Here is a 22440-nt window from a genome sequence, read left to right on the forward strand (position 1 = left end):
ATAAAAGTACAACTTCATTCTTGAAATATTGTCACTTTTTTCTCATAAAATCATGACTTTTTCCTCATAATATTACAACCTAATTCTCATAAAAGTACAACTTTAAAAGTACGTCCGCTTTAATTCTAAAATTACAACTTTATTGTCATAAAAGTATGACTTTTCCCTCATATGCACTCATAAAGGTATGACTTTATTTTCATAAAATCATCACTATTTTTTCATAATATTATGACATTATTTTCACGATATTCTCACTTTTTTCCCTGATTAAATGACTTTTCCGTCATTATATTCCTTTATTGTCGTCAAATTTTTCAACGGTTTCCATGTAAAATTACGTTTTTACCCTCATAATATGTTATCTTTGTTCTACAAAATGAATGTCATGAAATTACAGCTTCTTCTTGTAAAATAATTGCTTTGTTTTCACCGCATTTTCTATAAACCAGTGTTAAACTACTACTGTCTTTGTGAGGTGGGGCTGTTTCCACTGCAATACCATACTGTATGCTGCAAAATCATACCAAGTCACATGCTGCAATATGTCTACGGCAGGGAGAAAGAGTAGAGTAGACTTCATGGGCACATTTCATGTTTGACGCTGTGGAGAAGAAGACATTGGGCCTCATTCACGAAACGTTCTTACGCACAAATCTGTTCTTTAAGCCTTCTTACGAAGATTTTTGGCATTCACGAAACGTGTTCTTAACTCACAGTTCTTAGATCTAAGTACAAATTCTACGAACGCTCAGGAGGACTCTTACGCACAAGCAAAGCTTGCACTTTCAATGCGCAATCGCCCTAATGATGGATTTTGCAACCTGATCCCAAAAAATGTAGTGCAAATAAAATATCCCAACAATTATTTATCATCAAAACAACTAAAATATACTCCATTGATAAATATATATTCAAATCCCAATTCATCAAAAAAAAGTAGCTGGCTGGACGTGCGCTGCGCAGAGAGAGAATGTAAAGGGACCATTAGATTTATTTGCTGAAAGCCACCAATATTTGATGTCCCGCTTCAGGCTTCCCTCTCTGTTCTTGCAGGTGTGCAGGATCATCAGAATAACATCACAATGAAACGTGGTGTGCCTATTGCGCACGTAGCACCCCCAGATAACGACATGCGCCCCCAGCCACGTCTTGAGCCAGAGCACGGGGCTGCTGTATTAATTAGGCAGCGTCTAATCAAATGTAACCACAGAAAAAATAAATTGTCACACACAAACTATGTATTTTGACTTTATTTTTCCATCATGATTGTGTAAATATTTTCTAGAGCTTCCGAAATGGTTTGGTTTCTGATTGATGGCCCACCTCCCGTTTCCTCCAGATCCCTCCGGTGCAGTCCAATCTTTTTTTTAGTCTATTTTAAGTCAAAACACTTCTTTTTAACGTCTGCGGTGGTGCGTTTCTCCGTGGAAACAGCATTTATGTTTCCTGCAATGGTGCTCCATGCCGACTCTTTTTGGTTGGCCTGATGACGGGTGGATACACGTGAAAATAAGGTGGTCTTGTGTTCGCTCACTCCTTGTAAAAGCACCTCTATTTCAGTAGAATTGAAGTTTTTCTTTCGTTTGTTGTCCAGCTGCTTCTCAGTCTTGCCCTTGCGTGTTGCCATCTCCGCCTCCAGCTGCCTGTTGCACACGGCACATTTTTTACCTTGTATGGGAAATAATAGGCGGTGACCTATGCAAATTAGGGCTCACATGCACGGGCACCGCAGTTGGCATTCATCAACCTAAGAACACCGGTGCGAACGATTATCCCTACTTAAGAACGTGTCGTGAATGCGGCGCAGTTTCCAACCCGCGCCTTCTTAAGTACACTTCTTAAGAAGACTTTTAAGAAGATGTTCGTGAATGAGGCCCAATGTCTGAACCATGTAGAGCAGTGGTCCCCAACCTTTTTTGACCCACAGACCGGCTTGTGTTCCCACAAATCTCCCGCGGACCGGTGGGTTCGTACATTATAACGATCTAATTTATCTTATTTATTATGTTTCGTGTAAAACTAAGACATGATAACATCACATTAAAAGCAAAAAATGAATGCTGACCCACCAGCCACGTGTTCAAGCCTGGAGTTTTTCCAGAGAGATTATTACGTCGCTGTTTGACGTGTGTGGTAAAAGGCAGTGGGCTAGCATGAATTAACTTAAGACAAATGTGCACATTAGCACTCAATAAGTCATCAAAACTTACCTTTATGCATTCCCACATAGTATCAGCATTTGACACCAAATATGAGGTGAAAGAAAAATGGTAAAAATACAGTAGTAGTCTATCTGTGCGGCATGAGATAAAGTTAGCACACCCACAATGGACATGCGTCAAGTGAGACGGATGTAACAGAGAGAATCCGGCCACAAAAAAATGAAATAATGGAAATTAGTTTTTCCTTTCTGTGCAGCCCGGTACCAAATGACCCACGGCCCGGTACCGGGCCGCGGCCTGGGTGTTGGGGATCACTGATGTAGAATGATTAGCACTTACTGTATCACACACCTGCAATTTGTTGCTGTTTTTATTGTTAAGGAAGAGCAGAGTTGCTTTGAAGATGTCTTAGCCTTTGCAATTTCTATTTTAGTCGACTAAATTCACTATAATTTTAGTTGACGAAAATGTTGTGAAATTGAGTCCGCTAAAATTGAAAAATTAAAAACTGCTGTCAAAATTAACACTGCATCATGCAGTACACAGTGGTGTGAAAAAGTCTTCCTGATTTCTTATTTTTTGCATGTTTGTCACACTTAAATGTTTCAGATCATCAAACAAATGTAAATATTAGTCAATGACAACACAACTGAACACAAAATGCAGTTTTTAAATGAATCTTTTTATTATTAAGAGAGAAAAAAATCCAAACCGACATGGCCCTGTGAGAAAAAGTGAACCAGCGAACCACAGTGAGAGCCATTTTGGGGCCATTGGTCACAAGAGACCCTAAAACAAAGTCCAAAGAACTGCAGGCCTCACTTGCCTCAGTTAAGGTCAGTGTTCATGACTCCACTAGAAGAAAGACACTGGGCAAAAATGGCATACATGGCAGAGTTCCCAAGACCAAAACTACTGCTGAACAAAAAGAACATTAAAGCTCGTCTCAATTTTGTCAGGAAACATCTTGATGATCCCCAAGACCTTTGGGAAAATACTCGGTGGTGTGACGAGAAAAAAGTTGAATTTTTGTCCCATTACATCTGGTGTAAAAGTAACGCTGCATTTTAGAAAAAGAACATCATACCAACAGTAAAATATGGTGGTGGTAGTGTGATGGTCTGGGGCTGTTTTGCTGCTTCAGGACCTGGAAGACCTGCTGTGATAAATGGAACCATGAATTCTGCTGTCTAGCAAAAAAATCCTGGAGGAGAATCTCCGGCAGAATGTTGGTGACCTCAAGCTGAAACCAACTTGGGTTCTGCAGCAGGACAATGATCCAAAACACACCAGCAAGTCCACCTCTGAATGGCTGAAGAAAAACAAAATGAAGACTTTGGAGTGGCCTAGTCCAAGTCCTGACCTGAATCCTATTGAGATGCTGTGGCATGACCTTAAAAAGGCGCTTCATGCTGGAAAACCCTCCAATGTGGCTGAATGACAACAATTCTGCAAAGATGAGTGGGCCAAAATTCCTCCCCAGCGCTGTAAGAGACTCATTGCAAGTTATCACAAACGCTTGATTGCAGTTGTTGCTGCTAAGGGGGGCCCAACCAGTTATTAGCTTTAGGGGGCAATCACTTTTTCCACACAGGACCATGTAGGTTTGGATTTTTTTTCTCCCTTAATAATAAAATTTAAAAACTACATTTTGTGTTCAGTTGTGTTGTCATTGACTAATATGTAAATTTGATGATCTGAAATTTAAGTGTGACAAACTCAGGAAGGGTGCAAATACTTTTTCACACCACAGTATGTTTTAGTATTTACATTATGTTTTCATATTCATGTTTCATATTACAGTGGAACCTTGGTTAGTGTCATTCTCCGTTCCAGAAGGTCAGACTCTCACCAAATAATTCTTTTCCGTAAGAAATAATGTCAATCCAATTAATTCATTCCAGAAAACAAAATAAATGTTAACACAAAACATGTTTTTATAGTTTTCAAATGATAGTTTTACATGCAGAAAACGATCGGAAATGCATATAAACCATGAATGAAAGGGATAAAGGTTACTTTTACCTTAATTGGAAACAGAAAGACAGAAGACAGTGATGAGGCAGTGAGATCAACACAGACACCACCGTCGTCATTACCTGATGACCGTAGGTAGGTACGCAGATGGACCGGTCGACCCTGAGGTATTTCAACTCCTCCACTTGGGGATCTCATCCCCGACCCGGAGATGGCACCTCCACCCTTTTCCAGGCAAGCTTTTGTTTTGGTCACGGCTGCAGAAACCCACAAAGGAGTCAAAGGAAGTTACGAGTGCCAGCATTTTCATAAAGAAGGTGAAAAACCCGATTGAATTTACGATTGAACTCGTAGCAAAACACAAAGGTGATGTCTGTGTTGATCTCGCTTCCACATCGCCGTCGTCAACAATCACGTCTTCAGTGAAGATACAAAGTAACTTTAAATGCTCTTTTATCCCTTCTATTCGTTATTTATCTGTATTTATATGCATTTCCAATTGTTTCCTAAACTATAATTGTAGAATTTTTTTTTTGTGCTAACATTTTGAGACTTGTGGTGTAACTGTGTTAGTTAGCAAAGAACTACAGAGTCAACTGCTGATGACATCATAGACGGGGCGACAGAGCTGACTTACGGTTCCTGTTTCCATGTATCAGCAAGCTAATTGGCTGCTAAAAAGGATGTTTTGAGATTAAAAAATACATTAAGAACACATTTATATGCAAACTTCAGGCAAAAGTTTGGCATATATTTTCAACATTCACCAAAAAACCAAAAACTAACCCAGGTTCCACTGCATTATCATTTTCCTTTCATTCTTTGACTTCATAATTGACATTCAGGAGCAGAGGTTTATCTTGGCAGTAGACCCAGCAGCCAGGCCCCTGACCCCAGTACACTGGAGCCACCCCTGGGTGGTCCTGGTGGTGGTCCAAAGTACACAGCCACAGTGGGAGGTGGTAGCGTAGGGGTGTCTTTACACCTGAACCCCACCACTCTGTCCATGCTGCAGCAGCACAACTTCATCCCCTACTTCAGAGGTAGCGCTCCAGACTCCATCGCCGTCAATGCTGACATTGGACCATTTGCTGGAGTCATTTTATACTAATCATATTTAATCCACCATCAAATTATTATATTGATATGTATTGTATATTATATACTGTATATTATTCATTTCAAATATTATATCTTACAATATGTATCATGTTTGCAAAAATTACTTTTATCTCATTATATTACGACTTAATTCTCTTAATATTAGGGTTTTTTTTCTCTTTAATTCTCATAATATTGCAACCTTATTCCCATAAAATATTGACTTTATTCACATAAAATGATGACCATATTTACATATTACAAATTTATTCTCATAAAATTACCACCTTTTCTCACTCACAGCATCATCCTTGCAAAATTTCATTTCTCATAATTATTATATTTATAATTTCACCTTTACAATGAAACCTCAGTTAGCGTCATTATTCTGTTCTACAAGATCCAACTCAAACCAAAACATACTGTAACCGAATCCCATTTCTCCCATAAGAAACAATGTAAATCTGTTCCGGACACCGAAAAATGTCAAAACAATGTGTAAGAACAATAATAGTTTTACATGCAGAAAACATGCATAAGAATACAGTGTTCCCTCGTTGATCGCGGGGGATAGGTTTCAAAATAGCCCGCAATAAGTGAAACAATTATTATATATGTTTTGAGGCTGTAAATCCCCTCACCATATACTTTATACACATATAACAGACAGGCATTAATCTTTTCCCATATTTCTGTCTTGTTTAAACATTCTTAAAGTTCAAATTTCGTCGAATTTTCATGATCAATCAACTAGGTTGGACACAAGAAATTATTAAATAGCTGAGGCCTATTTCACTCCTCTGACCGTGCCTATTCGGCTGTAGCCTATCCTTGTTGACACATATTGCTACTGTCGTCGTATTTTCCTCTGTCTCGTCGGCCTCTATGAAGCAAAGATTCATTTATTTTGTAATGGCGCCCTACAGCCGCGTAACTTCTGCCTTCCTTCAGCATGTCCAGAAGTCCAACTTTTTGTGTGATAGCTGGCTTCCTATGCTTTTTAGGTGCACAATGTTTCATCGACATTGTGGGCTTTGTCGGGGAGAAAACTTGCAACCATACAGCATTCTGAGTCACACGCGGTTAGCTTCTTCTGTTTCTTCTTTTGTTTACAGTATTGGTGGTTAGCAAGCAGCTCACTCGGTTAGCTAGTTTGCTATCAATGACTACAACAACAGACGGCACAAAGGAGATTGATTGACAATGGTCTACAGCCAATCAGGATGCAGAAGACAATGCGCGGTGCAGACATCAAGAGAGAGAGTAGCAACACCGCCGCCTTGATACTCAACTTCCCACAATGCAATTCTTCTTAAACGGCCAGGCTTGGCCAACAGCAAGTCTGCAAAAGGTGAACCGCGATGTACCGAGGGAACATTGTACATATAAATGACAAATGAAAGGGCTCCTCCGTGAATCACCACTTTATCGTGGTGGAGGGGTTTGAGTGCCCGAGTGATCCTAGGAGCTATTTTGTCTGGGGCTGTATGTCCCTGGTAGGGTCTCCCAAGGTCTCCTAGGTGATGGGCCAGACCAAGAGTGATTCAGAAGAACTTATGAATAAACACAAGAGGAGGGACCGCACCTTGTCCGGATTTGGGATACCGGGGCCTCACCCTGGAGCCAGGCCTGGAGGAGGGGCTCGCAGGCGAGCGCCTGGTGGTCGGGCCTTCACCCGTGGGGCCCAGCTGGGCCCAGCCTGAAGAAGCCACACGTGATCCCCCCCCGTAACCCATCACCTGCGGGGGCAAGCAGGTTGCAAACGGTCCAGTGCAATGTGTTTTGGGTGGCGGTCGAGGGAGGGCGCCTGGGCGACCTGGTCTTCGGCGGCCAAATCTGGTTCCTGGGACATGGAATGTCACTTCTCTGGTGGGTTAGGAGCCCGAACTTGTGCGAGAGGTTGAGACATTCCTATATAGACTAGATATAGCCGGACTCACCTCGACCCACAGTTTGGGTTCTGGAACCAAAATCCTTGAGAGGGGCTGGACCTTGTTTCTACTCTGGAGTTGCTGCAAGTTAGAGGTGGCGAGCTGGTGTGCTCTTATTAATAGCCCGCCGGCTCGGACCCACTGTGTTGGAGTCATCCTCGGTGAACAAGAGGGTCATTTCCCTACGCCTTCAGGAAAGGGTCCTGACTATTGTTTGCGCGTACTCGCCGAACAGCAGTTCAGAGTACCCAGCCTTCTTGGAGTCCATCAGAGGGGTGCTGGAGAGCACCCCAACTGGTGACTCCGTCGTTCTACTGGGAGACTTCATCGCTCATGTGGGCGATGACAGTGAGACCTGCAGGGGTGTGATTGGGAGGAACGGCTTCCCCGATATGAACCCTTGCGGTGTGATGTTTTTGGTGCGTTTTTGATGCGTTTTTGTTTGAACCTAAGGATGTCCACAAGTGCACTTGGCACCAGGACACCCTAGGCCGCAGGTCTATGATCAACTTTGTAGTCGTATCATCAGACCTGCGTCTGCATGTTCTGAACACGCGGGTGAAGAGAGGGGCTGAGCTGTCAACTGATCACCACCTGGTGATGAGTTGGATTAGATGGCGGGAGAGGATGCCGGACAGACCTGGAAGACCGAAACGTGTAGTGAGGGTGTGCTGGGAACGTTTGTCAGAGTCTCCTGTTCGTCAAGGCTTCAACTCTCACCTCTGGCAAAGCCTCGCCTGCATCCCGAGGGACAACTAGGATATTGAGTCCGAATGGGCCCTATTCCGTGCCTCCAATGCTGAGGCAGCCGAACGGAGCTGCGGCCGCAAGGTGGTTGGTGTGAGTCGTGGCGGCAAGCCCCGAACCCGATGGTGGACACCAGAGGTCAGGCCTGCTGTCAAGCTGAAGAAGGAGTCCTATCGGGCGTGAATGGCTTGTGGGACTCCTGAAGCAGCTGATAGGTACCGGCAGGCCAAGCAGCATGCGGCTTTAGCGGCGGTCGAGGAAAAAACTCAGGTGTTGGAGGAGTTCGGTGAGGCCATGGAGCATGACTTTTGGTCGGCCTTGAAGAGGTTCTGGCAAACCGTCCGGCGCCTCAGAAGGGGAAGCAGTGCCCGGTACACACTGTTTACAGTGGAGACGGAGGCCTGCTGACCTCGACTGAGGATAAAATCGGATGGTGGAAGGAATACTTTGAGGCCCTTCTCAATCCCACTGACATACCTTCCATAGAGGAAGCAGAGGCTGAGGACACGAACGCGGACAGTTCCATCACCGTGGCTGAGGTATCTGGGGTCGTCAAAACGCTCCCCAGTGGCAAAGCTCAGTGGGTGGGCGAGTTTTGTCCTGAAGATTGACACAGTTGGACTCATGAAGTGTATTAATATCAAGACAAGACACGCGCCGTGCTGTACGTGACATGTACGCGAACGAAGACAAAATTGTTGTGTAAATTGTCAATGTAAAACAAAAAACACGCACACCGTGACGTATGCTAACCGAGGTTCCACTGTATTCACATAAAAATGTAATATTTTTCTCATAGTATTAGTTTTATTTCTATAAATTTACATTTATAGAAATAAAATTTACATTTACATTACATTTTGGTGGTTGATCTCGCTGCGACATCGTGTCTTTGGGAACAGTCATGTCTTCAATGAAGGTAAAAGTAACCATTTATATGCATTTAGAATTACTATATGCAAGTAAAACTATCATTGTAAAACTCTAAAAATGTGGTTTGTGTTAACATTTTTGAGTCAACAGTTGATAACATCATATATGGGAGACAAAACCATCGGTTGCGGTTGCCATTTTGTTTAGCTAGCTAACAGGATGCTAACAAGGAAGGACGCTTTGTGAATAAAAAAATTAAGAACACAGTTTGACTCATGCAGTGTTTCAACAATAACCCGAGAATGAACACAAACCGAAGCAAAATTCAGGTGTAAATTTATGACGGTAACTGAAAAACATGCTAACAGGAGCGGACACTAGCTGAGGTTCCACATCGTATTCACTAGTAGTGTCACGAGATCTCGCGAGATTAAAACGTGACAAGATTTCTCGTTCTGGAAAAAAATGCCTTGTGGGCACTTGGCCTGGGACGTTAATAAATGATTCATTAATCACACAATAAACAAAGCATGCATGTCTGTTTTTCTCGTCTCTCGCCTCCAAACAGGCAGGAAGAGGATTCACTCTGTGCATTTGTTTCAGCCCCTTGGCACGTTTGTTGCATAGAACAACAGCATGAACAGAGTGAGCCCTTTAGTCAGTCATACAGTCTCTTTGTCTCGGTGGGTGGCGGCGAGGCCACAAGCATACACACAGAGTGCAGTGCAATATATTGTCTTTTTTTTTTTATTTTACTTTTCCTAAAAGTCTCGTCTCGTAGACCCAATCTCGTGACACTCCTAGTATTGACGTAATATCACAACTTTTTTCATTGATAATTGTGACATACTTTTCTCATGATATTTATCTCATAATAGTACAACTTTAGCCTTTCCTCATTCCCAACCAGCCAGTGGTCTATCGTCTGTACATGAACCACTGCATCATGGAGTGATACTATCACCATTTTACGCTAACCATATTTGTTTGCTTGAAGTTTGCTTTCATGCTAACCCCACATATATACAGTATGTCACAAAAGAAACGACACTTAGATAGAATGTAGTCAGCAAACAGTATAAATTTGCTCTTCCCTCAAAATAACCCAACACACAGCAATTCATGTCTAAACCGCTGGCAACAAAAGTGAGTACACCCCAAGACATGGTTCCAATAGACCATGTCCTGAGTGTGGCTGTCTTCAGCAAACTGTAAGCTTTCTTGTGCATCACCTTTAGAAAATGCTTCCTTCTGAGATGACAGCCTTTGCAGACCAATTTGATGCAGAGTGCGGCGTACGTTTCTGAGACCTGACCGGCTGTTGGCAATTTTCTCAGGGAGTTCTTTGCCATGAAGTGCCATGCTGAACTTCCATTGACCAGTATGAGAGGCAGTGACAGTCATAAATTGAACACACTCGCTCCCCATTCAACTCCTTGTAACACTAACGAGTCACATGACCACGGGGAGAAAAAATGGCTAATTGGGCCCAATTTGTACAGTTTAACATAGGGTGTACTCATTTTTGTTGCCAGTGGTTTAGACATTCGTGGTTGTGTGTTGAGTTATTTGGAGGCGACAGCAAATTTACACTGTTATCCAAGCTGTACACTGACTGACTGTGTTGTCCCATAAAAAGATAATAATAAACTATTTGCAGAAATATGAGAGGTGTACTCACTGTTGTGACATACTGTACATGCTAAGAGTCCTGGTTTTTGGTCTTAAAGGGTTTTCTCTAACGCTTACTTGACCTCCATTATCGTCTCTCAGGATTCAAACAGGACTCGCTACCTGACACTAAAGCTAGGACCTCCTTGCATCTCACTTTACCTTCTCCTGATGGTAAAAGACCACTTCTCTATCTTGTCTGTGAATGGTTAGCAGGATTTTGTCATGTGGTTTTAGTATTGTGGTTTTTATATCAAGGGACTACTCGTTTTGGACCATTCTATTCTCTCATTTGTTGTTTCTGGCCATCAGTCTGTGTACTTGTTATGCATGGGTTCATAACTGCTGGGACAGGACTCATTCAATCGGAAGCCTTGGTTCCCAAACAAAGAAAAGGGCGGATTTCAGCAGCCTACCGGATTTTGGGAGTCCTGCCTCAGGGGGAAAAGTTCTTAGGGGAGTATTTTGGTCACGAGGATGAACTGTTGCTCTTTCATGGTGAAGTTACGGGTTACCCTCACCTGTGGTCAAGGACAAGATTACAGGTACAAATTACCATAGGAGGCTTTGTGGGCACACGCTCGGGGGGTACTTTCAGTATCAATGTTGTTCTGCTGCCGCTAACGTTTGGCCTCTACTGTGTAGCTCAGCAGATAGTTAACAGGTTCTCAATAAAGACTCCGGTTGAGTTCCACTTAGAAGCTTTTACTTTGAAGCGCTATAAAACTGAACATTCAGAAATTAAGCATGTCAGGTATGACTTACATACAATAGCGATTTACATGACTAATTAGACATTTACAGGTACATTCCATTGAAACCGTTGACGCATAATTAGCATAACATACTTTCAGGCAAACATTTTGTACGGCTCAACGAGAGACAGGCGTGGCACATTGCCGGTCACAATGGCAGTAGCTGTTTCCTGTTTACGGCAATTCTCTTGAGGACGTGGATCACCCCCACACGCGGAGCCACCACCCACGGGGGCATAACAGAGTTTTTGCATCACCTTACATTGTTTGCTGTGTGTTAACTAAATCATGCACAGTACGTTTTTGTGGTTGACTTGCATTGGATGTATGGTTTTTCCAGTCTTTCCTGTGACGTTGTACTCGATTTGAACATATACACGGGCAAATGTATTCATTTTCTTTCTGTGTTTCATGTTCCCGACTTGGAGGAAGCGAAAGTGGTCGGAGTACCCCCAGCTTATCCGCCTACTCTGACGGAAAATCCCCTTCCTCCGGGTCGACGTATGTGGCTGCCCCTCGCCATTTCCACATACCAGGTAGGCCAGAATATTTTTGGGGATATTTTTCATGCTATTTCTATCAATTCACATTTGTTCCTCTTAATTCCCATGAAAATGAAATTTTACTAGTTTATTCACTTAAAATGGATATAATTTTCCCAAAATATTTTTGTTGAAAATAAAACGTTTCCTACTTTTTAGTTTATCTCTGTTATTTGAAAGAAAATATGAAATTGTTACAGTTTATTCATGCATTTTATTTTGGGGAATTTATTTATTTATTTATTTTTACAACGGCCGCTGTGGCAACAGATGCAGTTTGCCACCACCAGTGTGTGACTGAGGAGTACACTGAGTACCTTTAAAAGTACTACTTAGAATCTAATCCATTATTATTATTATTATTATTATTATTAGAGTTTTCCCCTATACATTATTGCTTCTTCCCCAAAATACAATTTTTCTCCTTTTCAGCTACTTTCTAGTTCATTCCTTTTATTTGGGAAAAAGTTTGTTAAGTGTTAGTTTATTAAATTTAAAAAATGGGGTATTTCCATAAATGTCAGTAAATTATTACTTTTAAGTTCATTAATTTTATGAAAAATGTTATTACCCACTGTTTTCCCCATATATTATTGTTTATACCTCTTTGATTTTTTTTTTCAATTTTTGAAGCTATTCATTTGAAAATGTTTATTTATTCATGTTAACGTATTAACATTTCCTGTACTTATTACTGTTAATTACTATGAATTATGGACTCCACTTAAGTCATGAAAGGGTCTTATGAGGTTGGATTTGTTAATTCTCTTCTATAACAATGAATGGTAATATTTCTACATCACATTTTGCATGTGACCCCTTCAAAAATAACCACTAACTCATTCTTCTTTTTCCTCCGTTCTTCTTCCCTCTTGTCTCTCCTTTTCTCTCCTTTTTTTGCTTCTTTTTGGTCAAATTTTTCATGTCCCTCTCTGCCTGTATTCCCGTTTTCAGAGCCTGTGGTCAAAGATAATATCTATAGAAAACCCCCCATCTACAAACAGCATGGTACAGTCCACTTCCTGGATTATAATGTTAACTTTTCCTCTCTTGCATGCAAACTTTTCCGCACTTATGTATCCTCGTCAACGCTCAAGCAGCAGGATTCTTTACCAGAATTGGGCTAGCAGAATGAGCGTCTTTAAAAAAATGTTTTTATATCATGTTAGTCTAAATTACTGTGTGGTTATTTGATGCGGTTATGAAAATGCATCATCTTTGTCAGGAGGCACTTTTATTGTCATAAGCAATTCGCAGAAATTACAGTGGAAGGTTTCCCACTTTTAACGTATCTTTAGTTAATTTATACTAATTAAAGCACATTTTATGATAATGTCAATATTTAAAAAATAAAATAAAACACAGAACTAACAAGTTCATATTTGTAACATTCTACTGTTTTTCAGCCTCTAGAACTTCCTGGCAGGATGGCGAGGATAGCAAGGTGAGTAGTCATTAGGTCCTCACACGGAAATGTTCCTGGGATTTTTTTTGGCAGGCTGAAAAAACTTCGTCTACACTGTGCCGGATTAGTAAAAAAATGCGTAATACACAAGGCACACCTCCGTGTGGCGCTGTGAACAGACGCACAGATGGAACCACGTGACACATCAAACTATAGAAGAAGAAAGAATGCATGCAGATAAGTCCGTCGTCGTTCGCTTTGTCTAGACTTACGACGAAGTGGAAGCACTTATGCGAGTCATTTTGGAGTATAAGACAACAAAATATCAGGAGAATTTCGACTGGGGTGAGTCATGCCAGTGGAAATACTCAGATATTATGTTGGCTTGTCGACAAAGCTCACTTGTGGTCTCATGACGGCGACGGGTCGGTGGCGTCACGTTTTCAGAAAGAAGCGGGTTGCTTGTCCACACAGTAACGACAATCCGCCGTTTTCAGATTTTGCCACTCTGGAAGTTTTCAAAAAATACCCCTTTAGGTCACCCAGAACGCCGTTTCCTTGTGGGTGAAAGGCTGAAACAATGAAATACTTTGCCGTTTTGACCTGAACAGGGACATAAGTCCGTCTTCTTTCAGTTTCCAAGGCTCATCTAGACTTATGACAAAGTGGAATTACTTCTACGATCCATTTTGGAGAATAAGACAGCAAAATATCAGGGGAATGTCGACTGGGGTGAGTCATGCCAGTTGAAATACTCTTTTATAATACTCTTAATAATATTATGTTGGCTTGTCGTAAAAAGCTCCCCTCTGGTCGCACGATGGCGATGGGTCAGTGACCTCATCGTTTTCATAACGCAGCGGTTCGCTTGACTACACGGAAACGACAAGCCAGCGTTTTGGTATTTTTCCCCCCTGGAAGCCGTTTTCAAAATATACAGTTTCAGGTCACCCAGAATGCCGTTTCCACGTGGATGAAACGCTGAAACAATAAAATACTTTGCCGTTTTGACCTGAAAACGTTTCCCTTCAGTCTCAAGAGTCTCAAGAACCCATGTTGGCCATGTGAAAAAAGTTGTCTGACTCGAAAAAAGCCCAAGAAACTCCCAGTAAATGCAGAAAATGCAGCTCCTGGTGCCTAGGGTCGCCCTGAAAAATAAATAAGGGGCATCTTGTACGAACCAACTGTTATTGGGTTTTTTGCTTTTGCTTTTTTTGTTTGTGTGAAACAAGTTTTATAGTCAGAGTCCTGTTGTCTCGATTCAATCTTGCGGATTACAATGACCTCCATCTAAACAAACAGATTTTTATAGTATTTGAATCAAATATTTTGACTCGAAATTGAATTAAATGCTTGTTTTGAAGTAGTTTGAATACATCAGTAAGTACGTCCCAACATTTGACTGCTACTGTAAATTTAACCAGCATTTTTTTTCTATTGACAAAAATAAAGCGCATACCATTTAGGAATTAAATCATAGGTACAATTATGTTGATCATCTCCATTTCATTTTCAGTGGCTCAAGTGACATACTTGGAAATATACGGTGGTGTGAAAAAGTGTTGGCCCCCTTCCCGATTTCTTATTTTTTTGCATGTTTGTCACACTTAAATGTTTTAGATCATCAAACTAATTAAAATGTTAGTCAATGACAACACAACTGAACACAAAATGCAATTTTTAAATGAAACGTTTTATTATTAAGGGAGAAAAAAAATTACACGGCCCTATGTGATAAAGTGATTGCCACCCGTTAAAACATAGCTGAACTGAGATTAATTGAAATCTATCAGTCAGGAAAAGGTTATTAAGAGATTTCTAAAGCTTAGGGACTCCAGCAAACCACAGTGAGAGCCATTATCCACAAATGGCAAAAACATGGAACAGTGGTGAACCTTCCCAGGAGTGGCCGGCCAACCAAAATGACCACAAGAGCGCAGTGATGACTCATCCAAGAGGTCACAAAAGACCCCACAACAACATCCAAAGAACTGCAAGCCTCACTTGCCTCAGTTAAGGTCAGCGTTCATGACTCCACCATAAGAAAGACACTGGGCAAAAACGGCCTGCATGGCAGAGTTCCAAGACCACGAACCACTGCTGAACAAAAAGAACATTAAGGCTTTTTTCAATTTTGCCAGAAAACATCCCGATGATCCCCAAAACCTTTGGGAAAATACTCTGTGGTTTGACAAGACGAAAGTTGAACTTTCGGTAAGGTGTGTGTCCCATTACATCTGGCGTAAAAGTAACACCGCATTTCAGAAAAAGAACATCATACCAACAGTAAAATATGGTGGTGGTAGTGTGATGGTCTGGGGCTGTTTTGCTGCTTCAGGACCTGGAAGACTTGCTGTGATAAATGGAACCATGAATTCTGCTGTCTACCAAAACATCCAGAAGGAGAATGTCCGTCCATCTGTTTGTGACCTCAAGCTGAAACCAACTTGGGTTCTGCAGCAGGACAATGATCCAAAACACACCAGCAAGTCCACCTCTGAATGGCTGAAGAAAAACAAAATGAAGACTTTGGAGTGGCCTAGTCAAAGTCCTGACCTGAATCCTATTGAGATGCTGTGGCATGACCTTAAAAAGGCACTTCATGCTGGAAAACCCTCCAATGTGGCTGAATGACAACAATTCTGCAAAGATGAGTGGGACAAAATTCCTCCACAGCGCTGTAAGAGACTCATTGCAAGTTATCACAAACGCTTGATTGCAGTTGTTGCTGCTAAGGGGGGCCCAACCAGTTATTAGCTTTAGGGGGCAATCACTTTTTCACACAGGGCCATGTTGGTTTGGATTTTTTTTCTCCCTCACTAATAAAGTTTCATTTAAAAACTGCATTTTGTGTTCAGTTGTGTTGTCACTGCCTATATTTATTTGTTTGATGATCTGAAACATTTAGGTGTGACAAACATGCAAAAAAATAAGAAATCAGCAAGGAGGCCAACACTTGCACACCACTGTATCCATCATGTTTAATGTCCATGTGCGTCACTGACTTGAAAGGATGTTCTTAGTATTAAGATGCTGCTTATACTGTATTTACAGTGTGTGTTTGAACACAGTCAATGCTATAGTCTACCTGTATCTTTCATTTCTAAATCTTAAATGCCAGACGTGGGAGTAAGTCATTCATTTCACAAGCAAGTCTCAAGTCATAACCTTCAAGTCTCAAGCAAGTCCTAAGTCACCGTGCTGAGAATCAAGCAAGCCACAAGTCAATATATCATACAATATAATCATACAAAAATCTGATGATCTACCCCAGTTTCGGCATTTAAATCAGTAAAGAGAGTGCGTTTTATTTCAACATTAACGGTAACTGATACATATACAGACCCTTTCCAAAAAATTAGAATGTCATAGAAAAGTTGTTTAATTTCCATAATTCCATTCAAAAAGTTAAACTTTCATAGATTATAGATTCAGGGCCCACAATTGAAATGATTTCAAGTATTTATTTGTTTATTTTTATGTAATTTGGGCTTCCAGCTCATTAAACCCACGAAAACAGGAATTCAAAAAATTAGAATACTGTGAAGAAATCAGCCCAAATTTTGCAGGGCATGAATGTTTTAAACTGAGTGTCACACACTAATCATCTACTAAAGTCAAATCACCTGCACAGGCTTCCCCAGGTGTCATTAAATTGCTTCAGTTTGGTTCAATTGTCTCATTTTGGTTCAATATGGGGAAGACTGCAGACATGACAACTGGCCAGAAGACCATCATTGATACCCTCCATAGTAAGGGTAAGCCACAAAAGTTCATAGCTAAGGAGGCTGGTTGTTCACAGAGTGCTAGAGGAAGTCATGAAAGGGTCTAGAGGAAGGGCAAAATGTGGCAGGAGAAGATGCACCAGCAAAAGAGATGACCGTGGGCTTCAGCGGATTATCAAACAGGGAAGATTCAAGAATCTGGCAGAGATCCAGAAAGAGTGGAACGAGGCATTCAGACGCATCCGGGAGATGGGCTACAACTGTCGGGTTCCTCGGGTCAAGCCGCTTCTGAACCTGAACCTGAGCCAACGTAGGAAGCGTCTCCACTGGGCCAAGGAGAAGAAGGACTGGACTGTTGGCCAGTGGTCCAAGGTCCTCTTTTTCCATGAAAGTAAAGTGTGTCTTTCATTTGGGAATCAAGGTCAAGGGTTTGGAGGAAGACGGGTGAGGAACAGAACCCAAGCTGCCTGAGGTCCAGTGTGAAATATCCACAGTCCGTCATGATTTGGGGTGCAATGTCCGGTGCAGGTGTTGGTAAACTCTGCTTTCTTAAATCCAAGGTCACCGCAACAGTCTACCAGAATGTTTTAGAGGACTTCATGATTCCTTCTGCTGAGGATCTGTATGGAGATGCAGATTTCATCTTCCAGCAGGACCTGGCCCCTGCCCATACCGCCAGAAGCACCAAAACCTGGTTTGATGCCCATGCCATCACAGTGCTTGACTGGCCAGCCAACTCACCGGACCTAAACCCCATTGAGAATCTATGGGGTATTCTCAAGAGGAAAATGAGGGGCACCAGACCCAACAACAAAGAAGAGCTAACAGCAAGCATCAAGGAAATCTGGGCTTCCATAACTCCCAGGCAATGCCACAGGCTGATTGCTTCAATGCCACGTGGCATCGAGGCAGTGATTAAGGCAAAGGGATTCCCAACCAAGTATTGAAGATTGACAGATCGTTTTGAAAGTACCATATTTTGATTGATTTGATGTGATCCTAATTTCTTTCTTTTTTTTCCTGCAAAAACTGAAAATTAAATGGTGATTTCTTCACAGTATTCAAATTTTTTGAATTCCTGTTTTCATGGGTTTTATGAGCTGGAAGCCCAAATTACATAAAAATAAACAAATAAATACTTGAAATCGTTTAAATTGTGGGCCCTGAATCTATAATCTATGAAAGTTTAACTTTTTGAATGGAATTATGGAAATTAAACAACTTTTCCATGACATTCTAATTTTTTGGAAAGGGTCTGTAGGTGTCTTTCAAAAGCAAACTTTTTTTTGGCTGATTGCAGCAAAATTAGGACCACATTTACTAGACAGACGGACGATGCTAAACTGAGAATATTTAGAATTTTCGTCAATGTGTGTGAGGGCGTGGCATGGTGACGAACTTTGACAACTCACCTTAAGTCTCTTCCATTCTATTTTAGAGGACCAGTTGGATGACGGATGGACAGATGATTCCAGAAGATCTCGACCCACGCAAGTCAACATGTAGTTTGCCAATGAAAACCTCAAAGCCAAGTGAGTACGCTCCGGCAATACGCCGCAAATTGACAACTCTTAGATAATAAAATATTAACTTTTACTATTACATTTTGTCAGGTTTCCCTCATAATAAATTTGCGTCTTTGCCCGGTTATGGAAGGAATGGCATCGACAAGGTGAGCTACCACTATTAGCTAATAATGCTAGATTGTTGATGTGATTTTGAAGTATTATAAAATGTAACATTTCCATAAATTTCCATATACAGTCGTCCCTCGTTTATCGCAATTTATTGGTTCCAGACCCGATCGCAATAAGTGAATTTTGCAAAGTAGGATTCAATATTAATAGACGTAATATTTTTGTAGTTAGCACATAGGAAACCTGTTTATGACTTTCTAAATACGGTTTTTACCATTATAGGGCCCTGTAGACATGGAATAACACCCCTATAGTCACCTTTACACTCCTATTAGTCTTTGTTTTTACCCACATTGCGCAACACTAATACGCAGGGTATGGGATCACTGCAGGGAAATAAACGATGGCCGTCGCTCATAGCATATAGCAAGCTACCGAGTTAACTAGTTAGCCAGTTTATGTGTTCGAAACTTAAGAAAGTGTTCAAACTGAGTGGGGAAGAAGGACAAAGTAAGAAGCCAAAAACGTACCACTTTCACACGGGATGGGAGGAAAACTTTTTTTCGCTCTATCATGTCGGACATGCCATGGCTGACTACATGCAGTGTTAAGTTAATTTAATGTCGGGCAATGTCTCATTAATGTAACATTACTGATGACTTGTAACCAGAATACTACATATGACTTGTCTTTCAATATTTTTGGACTAATAACAGGCCAAAGTCAACCACAAAACAGCAATCATTTATGAATTCATTAATTAATTTTTGAAAAACCATGATAGAGCGAAGGAGCGATGTTTGAACCGCAAGGTAGCGAGGAACAACTGTATTGCTGTTCAATTCAAATGCATACATTTTTATTAATTTTCCTAAATGTCTGCAATTTTACCAAATATTTAAGTTATTTGCCAAAAAAGGTTTCCGCCGTTAAAAACTGGATTTTGGAAGTTTTTTGTGTACTTTCACCAATTCTTGTCATTTTAAAATTACATTTTTAATTAAACTATGGAAGATTATCCACTTAGAAAATTAATTTATTCATTCATTTTCTATGTCGCTTAATCTTCACTCGGGTCGCGGGGGTATGCTGGAATCTGTCCTAGCTGACTTTGGCCAAGAGGCGGGGTACACCCTGGACTGGTCGCTAGCTAATCACAGGGCACATATAGACAAACAACCAATAACACCACATTCATACCTATGGACAATTTAGAGTCACCAATTAACCTAACATGCATGTTTTTGCAATGTGGGAAGAAACCACGCATGGGGAGAACATGCAAACTCCACACAGAGATGCCCGACTGAGATTCGAACCAAACCTTCCAGATCTCCCGACTGTGTGGCCAACATGCTAACCACTCGGCCCCTGTGCGGCCACTTTGAAAATTCAGTTCCTATTTATCGTTTAGTCGTTCATTTTTGTTTTGTGTTCCATGAAATGTTTCCTACTTAAAAAATTTAACCTGGTACAATTTTAGCTTATTTATCATATACTTCTATAATGTCCCCAAATATTTGTTATTTCCCATGGAACGCTTTCTATTTTAAAAATTCTAATTTGCACCTTTTTATTGAATTCCCATTAATTTCTGTAATTTTCATGGAACATTCCCTACTTTAATTTTTTTAAATTTTTGTTCATTTCTACCATTGTAAAATATTTGTTATTTCCATGGAATGTTTTCCACTTTCAAATTTGTAGTTTTTCCCCGTCATTTTCCCACATATTGCTATGAATTCCAATAGATTAGAATGCTATACTACTTATGTGTTTTTTAACAGGCTGCTGAGATGGCGGAGGATGACGCTGATCCAGACTCCCAAAGCTGGGGAGGCATGAGAGGTAAATACGGTCAAACCTCGGACTTCAAACGCCCTCGTTTTCGTATGATTAGGTTTTTGCTGGAGATTTTCATCAAAATGTGTACACTGTCTCAGTTATCGTACATTATTGCCCTTTGGTACATTGAGTCTTGTTGTAATAAGTAAAGAGTGCCTTGAGAATTAGTATTTTTGGGTGTCTGGAATTGATTTACATGGTTTCCTGTGTGAAAAGTTGCTCCAGCTTTTGCACGTTTCAGTTTTGGTCGAACCTTCTAGAATGAATTAATAGTGAAAAGGAAAGGAAAGGTATCGCTGTAAACATTTCTTTTTTTGTGTGTGCTCGGGCTTCCTCTACTGGGTTTTAAATGTCATTACCTTAATTTATTGTCTCACTATGTTCACCAATTCTCACATTTGTCCTTTCTTTTTCCCAGAATACAAGGTAAGATTTAAATTTCTTAAATTATACTAAATATTATTATTAGTAAGCATATTTTTGGAGAATATTTCAAATAAAATAAAATATTAAAATATATATTTTTCCATTTGCTGCAGGTGTACCCTTATGAAATGCTGGCAGTAACAAACAGAGTGAAAGTGAAACTTCCCAGAGACATCGATCGCACCCGACTTGAGGTGGGTAGAAAATTCTCTTCTCCCCCCAAAAAATGAGTCAATGTCAACATTTATTGAATATTGATTGATTGAATGTATTTTCATTTAATTTGATTTTATTTTTACTTTTTTTGTGTATAATTAATTTTTGGAATATCAGATTTATCCAGTGAATTCCCATGGAACATTTCAGAGAATTCCCTTTAATTTAACTCAGTTATCATATGGTATCATTTTTCATAATTTCCAGGTCAATTTTCCTATTTTGAAAACTCATTTTTGGACATTCCAATATATTCATGTTTCCCCTCATAGTTCAAACAGTCATTGGAGAAATTCTAAACTCAATTTTGTAATCTTTTTAGTATTTCAGTAAATTCCTACATATTCCCATATATTCCAGTTAATTCCCATTGAAAGTTTCCCACTTTGGAAACAAAATTGTTTTCATTTTGTCTGTATTCAGGCAAATTTGGGTGTTTTTCCATATATTTTCCCTACGTTTTTCTGTATATTTACAGAAAATTCTGTATTTTCTTTCTGTATGTAATTTTCTCACATTGAAAATTACATTTCATGCACTTTTAGTGTATAGATATTTTTGGGCCTCTCCCGAATGAGCTCCTCACCCTATCTCTTAGGGTGAGTCCAGCTACCCAACGGAGGAAACTCATTTCAGCCGCTTGTATCCGCAATCTCGTTCTTTCGGTCACAACCCAAAGCTCATGACCATAGGTGAGGGTGGGAACATAGATCGAATGGTAAATTGAGAGCTTTGCCTTCCGGATCAGTTCTATCTTCACCACGACGGTCCAGTACAGCGACCGCATTACTGCAGACGCTACGCCGATCTGCCTGTCAACCTCACGCGCCAACCTTCCCTCACTCGTGAACAAGACCCCGAGATACTTGAACTCCTCCACCTGGGACAAAACCTCACTCCCAACCCGGAGGATGCAGAACACCCTTTTCTGACTGAGAACCATGGCCGCGGATTTGAAGGTGCTGAGTCTCATCCCAGAAGTTTCACACTGCAAACTGCCCCAGTAAACGCTGAAGGTCACAGCCCGATGAGGCCATCAGGACCACATCGTCTGCAAATAGCAGAGAAGAGATCCTAAGGCCCCCAAATGGGACCTTCTCGATGCCTTGGCTGTGCGTAGAAATTCTGTCCATGAAAATTATGAACAGAATTGGTGACAAAGGGCAGCCTTGGCAGAGGCCAACATTTACCGGAAACAGGCTTGACTCACTATTGGCAATGCAAACCAGGCTCCTGCTCCGGTTGTACAAGGACTGAATGGCACGTAGTAGCGCCACCAATCCCATATTCCCGCAGCACCCCCCACAGGATACCACGAGGGACACATTCGTGTAGTTGGAACGCACCCTCGGGCTTCCGTTCTTGAAAAGGGGGACTACCCACCCCGTCCTGCCAGTTCAGAGGTACTGTTCCCGACTTCCACG

At 41.0% G+C, this 22440-nt stretch overlaps 1 protein-coding gene across 5 annotated transcripts in view; it reads left to right on the forward strand.

Annotated features, from left to right (window-relative positions):
• Positions 1 to 22440, forward strand: part of ablim2 (actin binding LIM protein family, member 2) — a 59588-nt gene that overhangs the window by 32229 nt on the left and 4919 nt on the right. For 2 of the 5 annotated variants that reach the window (XR_008566258.1, XR_008566257.1), the window contains exons 12-19: positions 4988 to 5185; positions 11649 to 11756; positions 12717 to 12770; positions 13169 to 13206; positions 18331 to 18424; positions 18506 to 18564; positions 20317 to 20377; positions 20793 to 20994. Coding sequence is in view for 1 of the 5 variants with exons in the window: in XM_054753704.1 (XP_054609679.1) it covers positions 4988 to 5185; positions 10568 to 10639; positions 11649 to 11756; positions 12717 to 12770; positions 13169 to 13206; positions 18331 to 18424; positions 18506 to 18564; positions 20317 to 20377; positions 20793 to 20800; positions 20914 to 20994 (773 nt within the window). In the remaining 4 variants the exon portion in view is untranslated. Of the gene's footprint in view, positions 1 to 4987; positions 5186 to 10567; positions 10640 to 11648; positions 11757 to 12716; positions 12771 to 13168; positions 13207 to 18330; positions 18425 to 18505; positions 18565 to 20316; positions 20378 to 20792; positions 20995 to 22440 lie in introns of all 5 variants that reach the window. The other 3 variants (XM_054753704.1, XR_008566260.1, XR_008566259.1) reach the window with 3 other exon arrangements.

The sequence above is a fragment of the Dunckerocampus dactyliophorus genome, chromosome 15 (genome assembly GCF_027744805.1).
Source record: "Dunckerocampus dactyliophorus isolate RoL2022-P2 chromosome 15, RoL_Ddac_1.1, whole genome shotgun sequence".
Classification (NCBI taxonomy): domain Eukaryota; kingdom Metazoa; phylum Chordata; class Actinopteri; order Syngnathiformes; family Syngnathidae; genus Dunckerocampus; species Dunckerocampus dactyliophorus.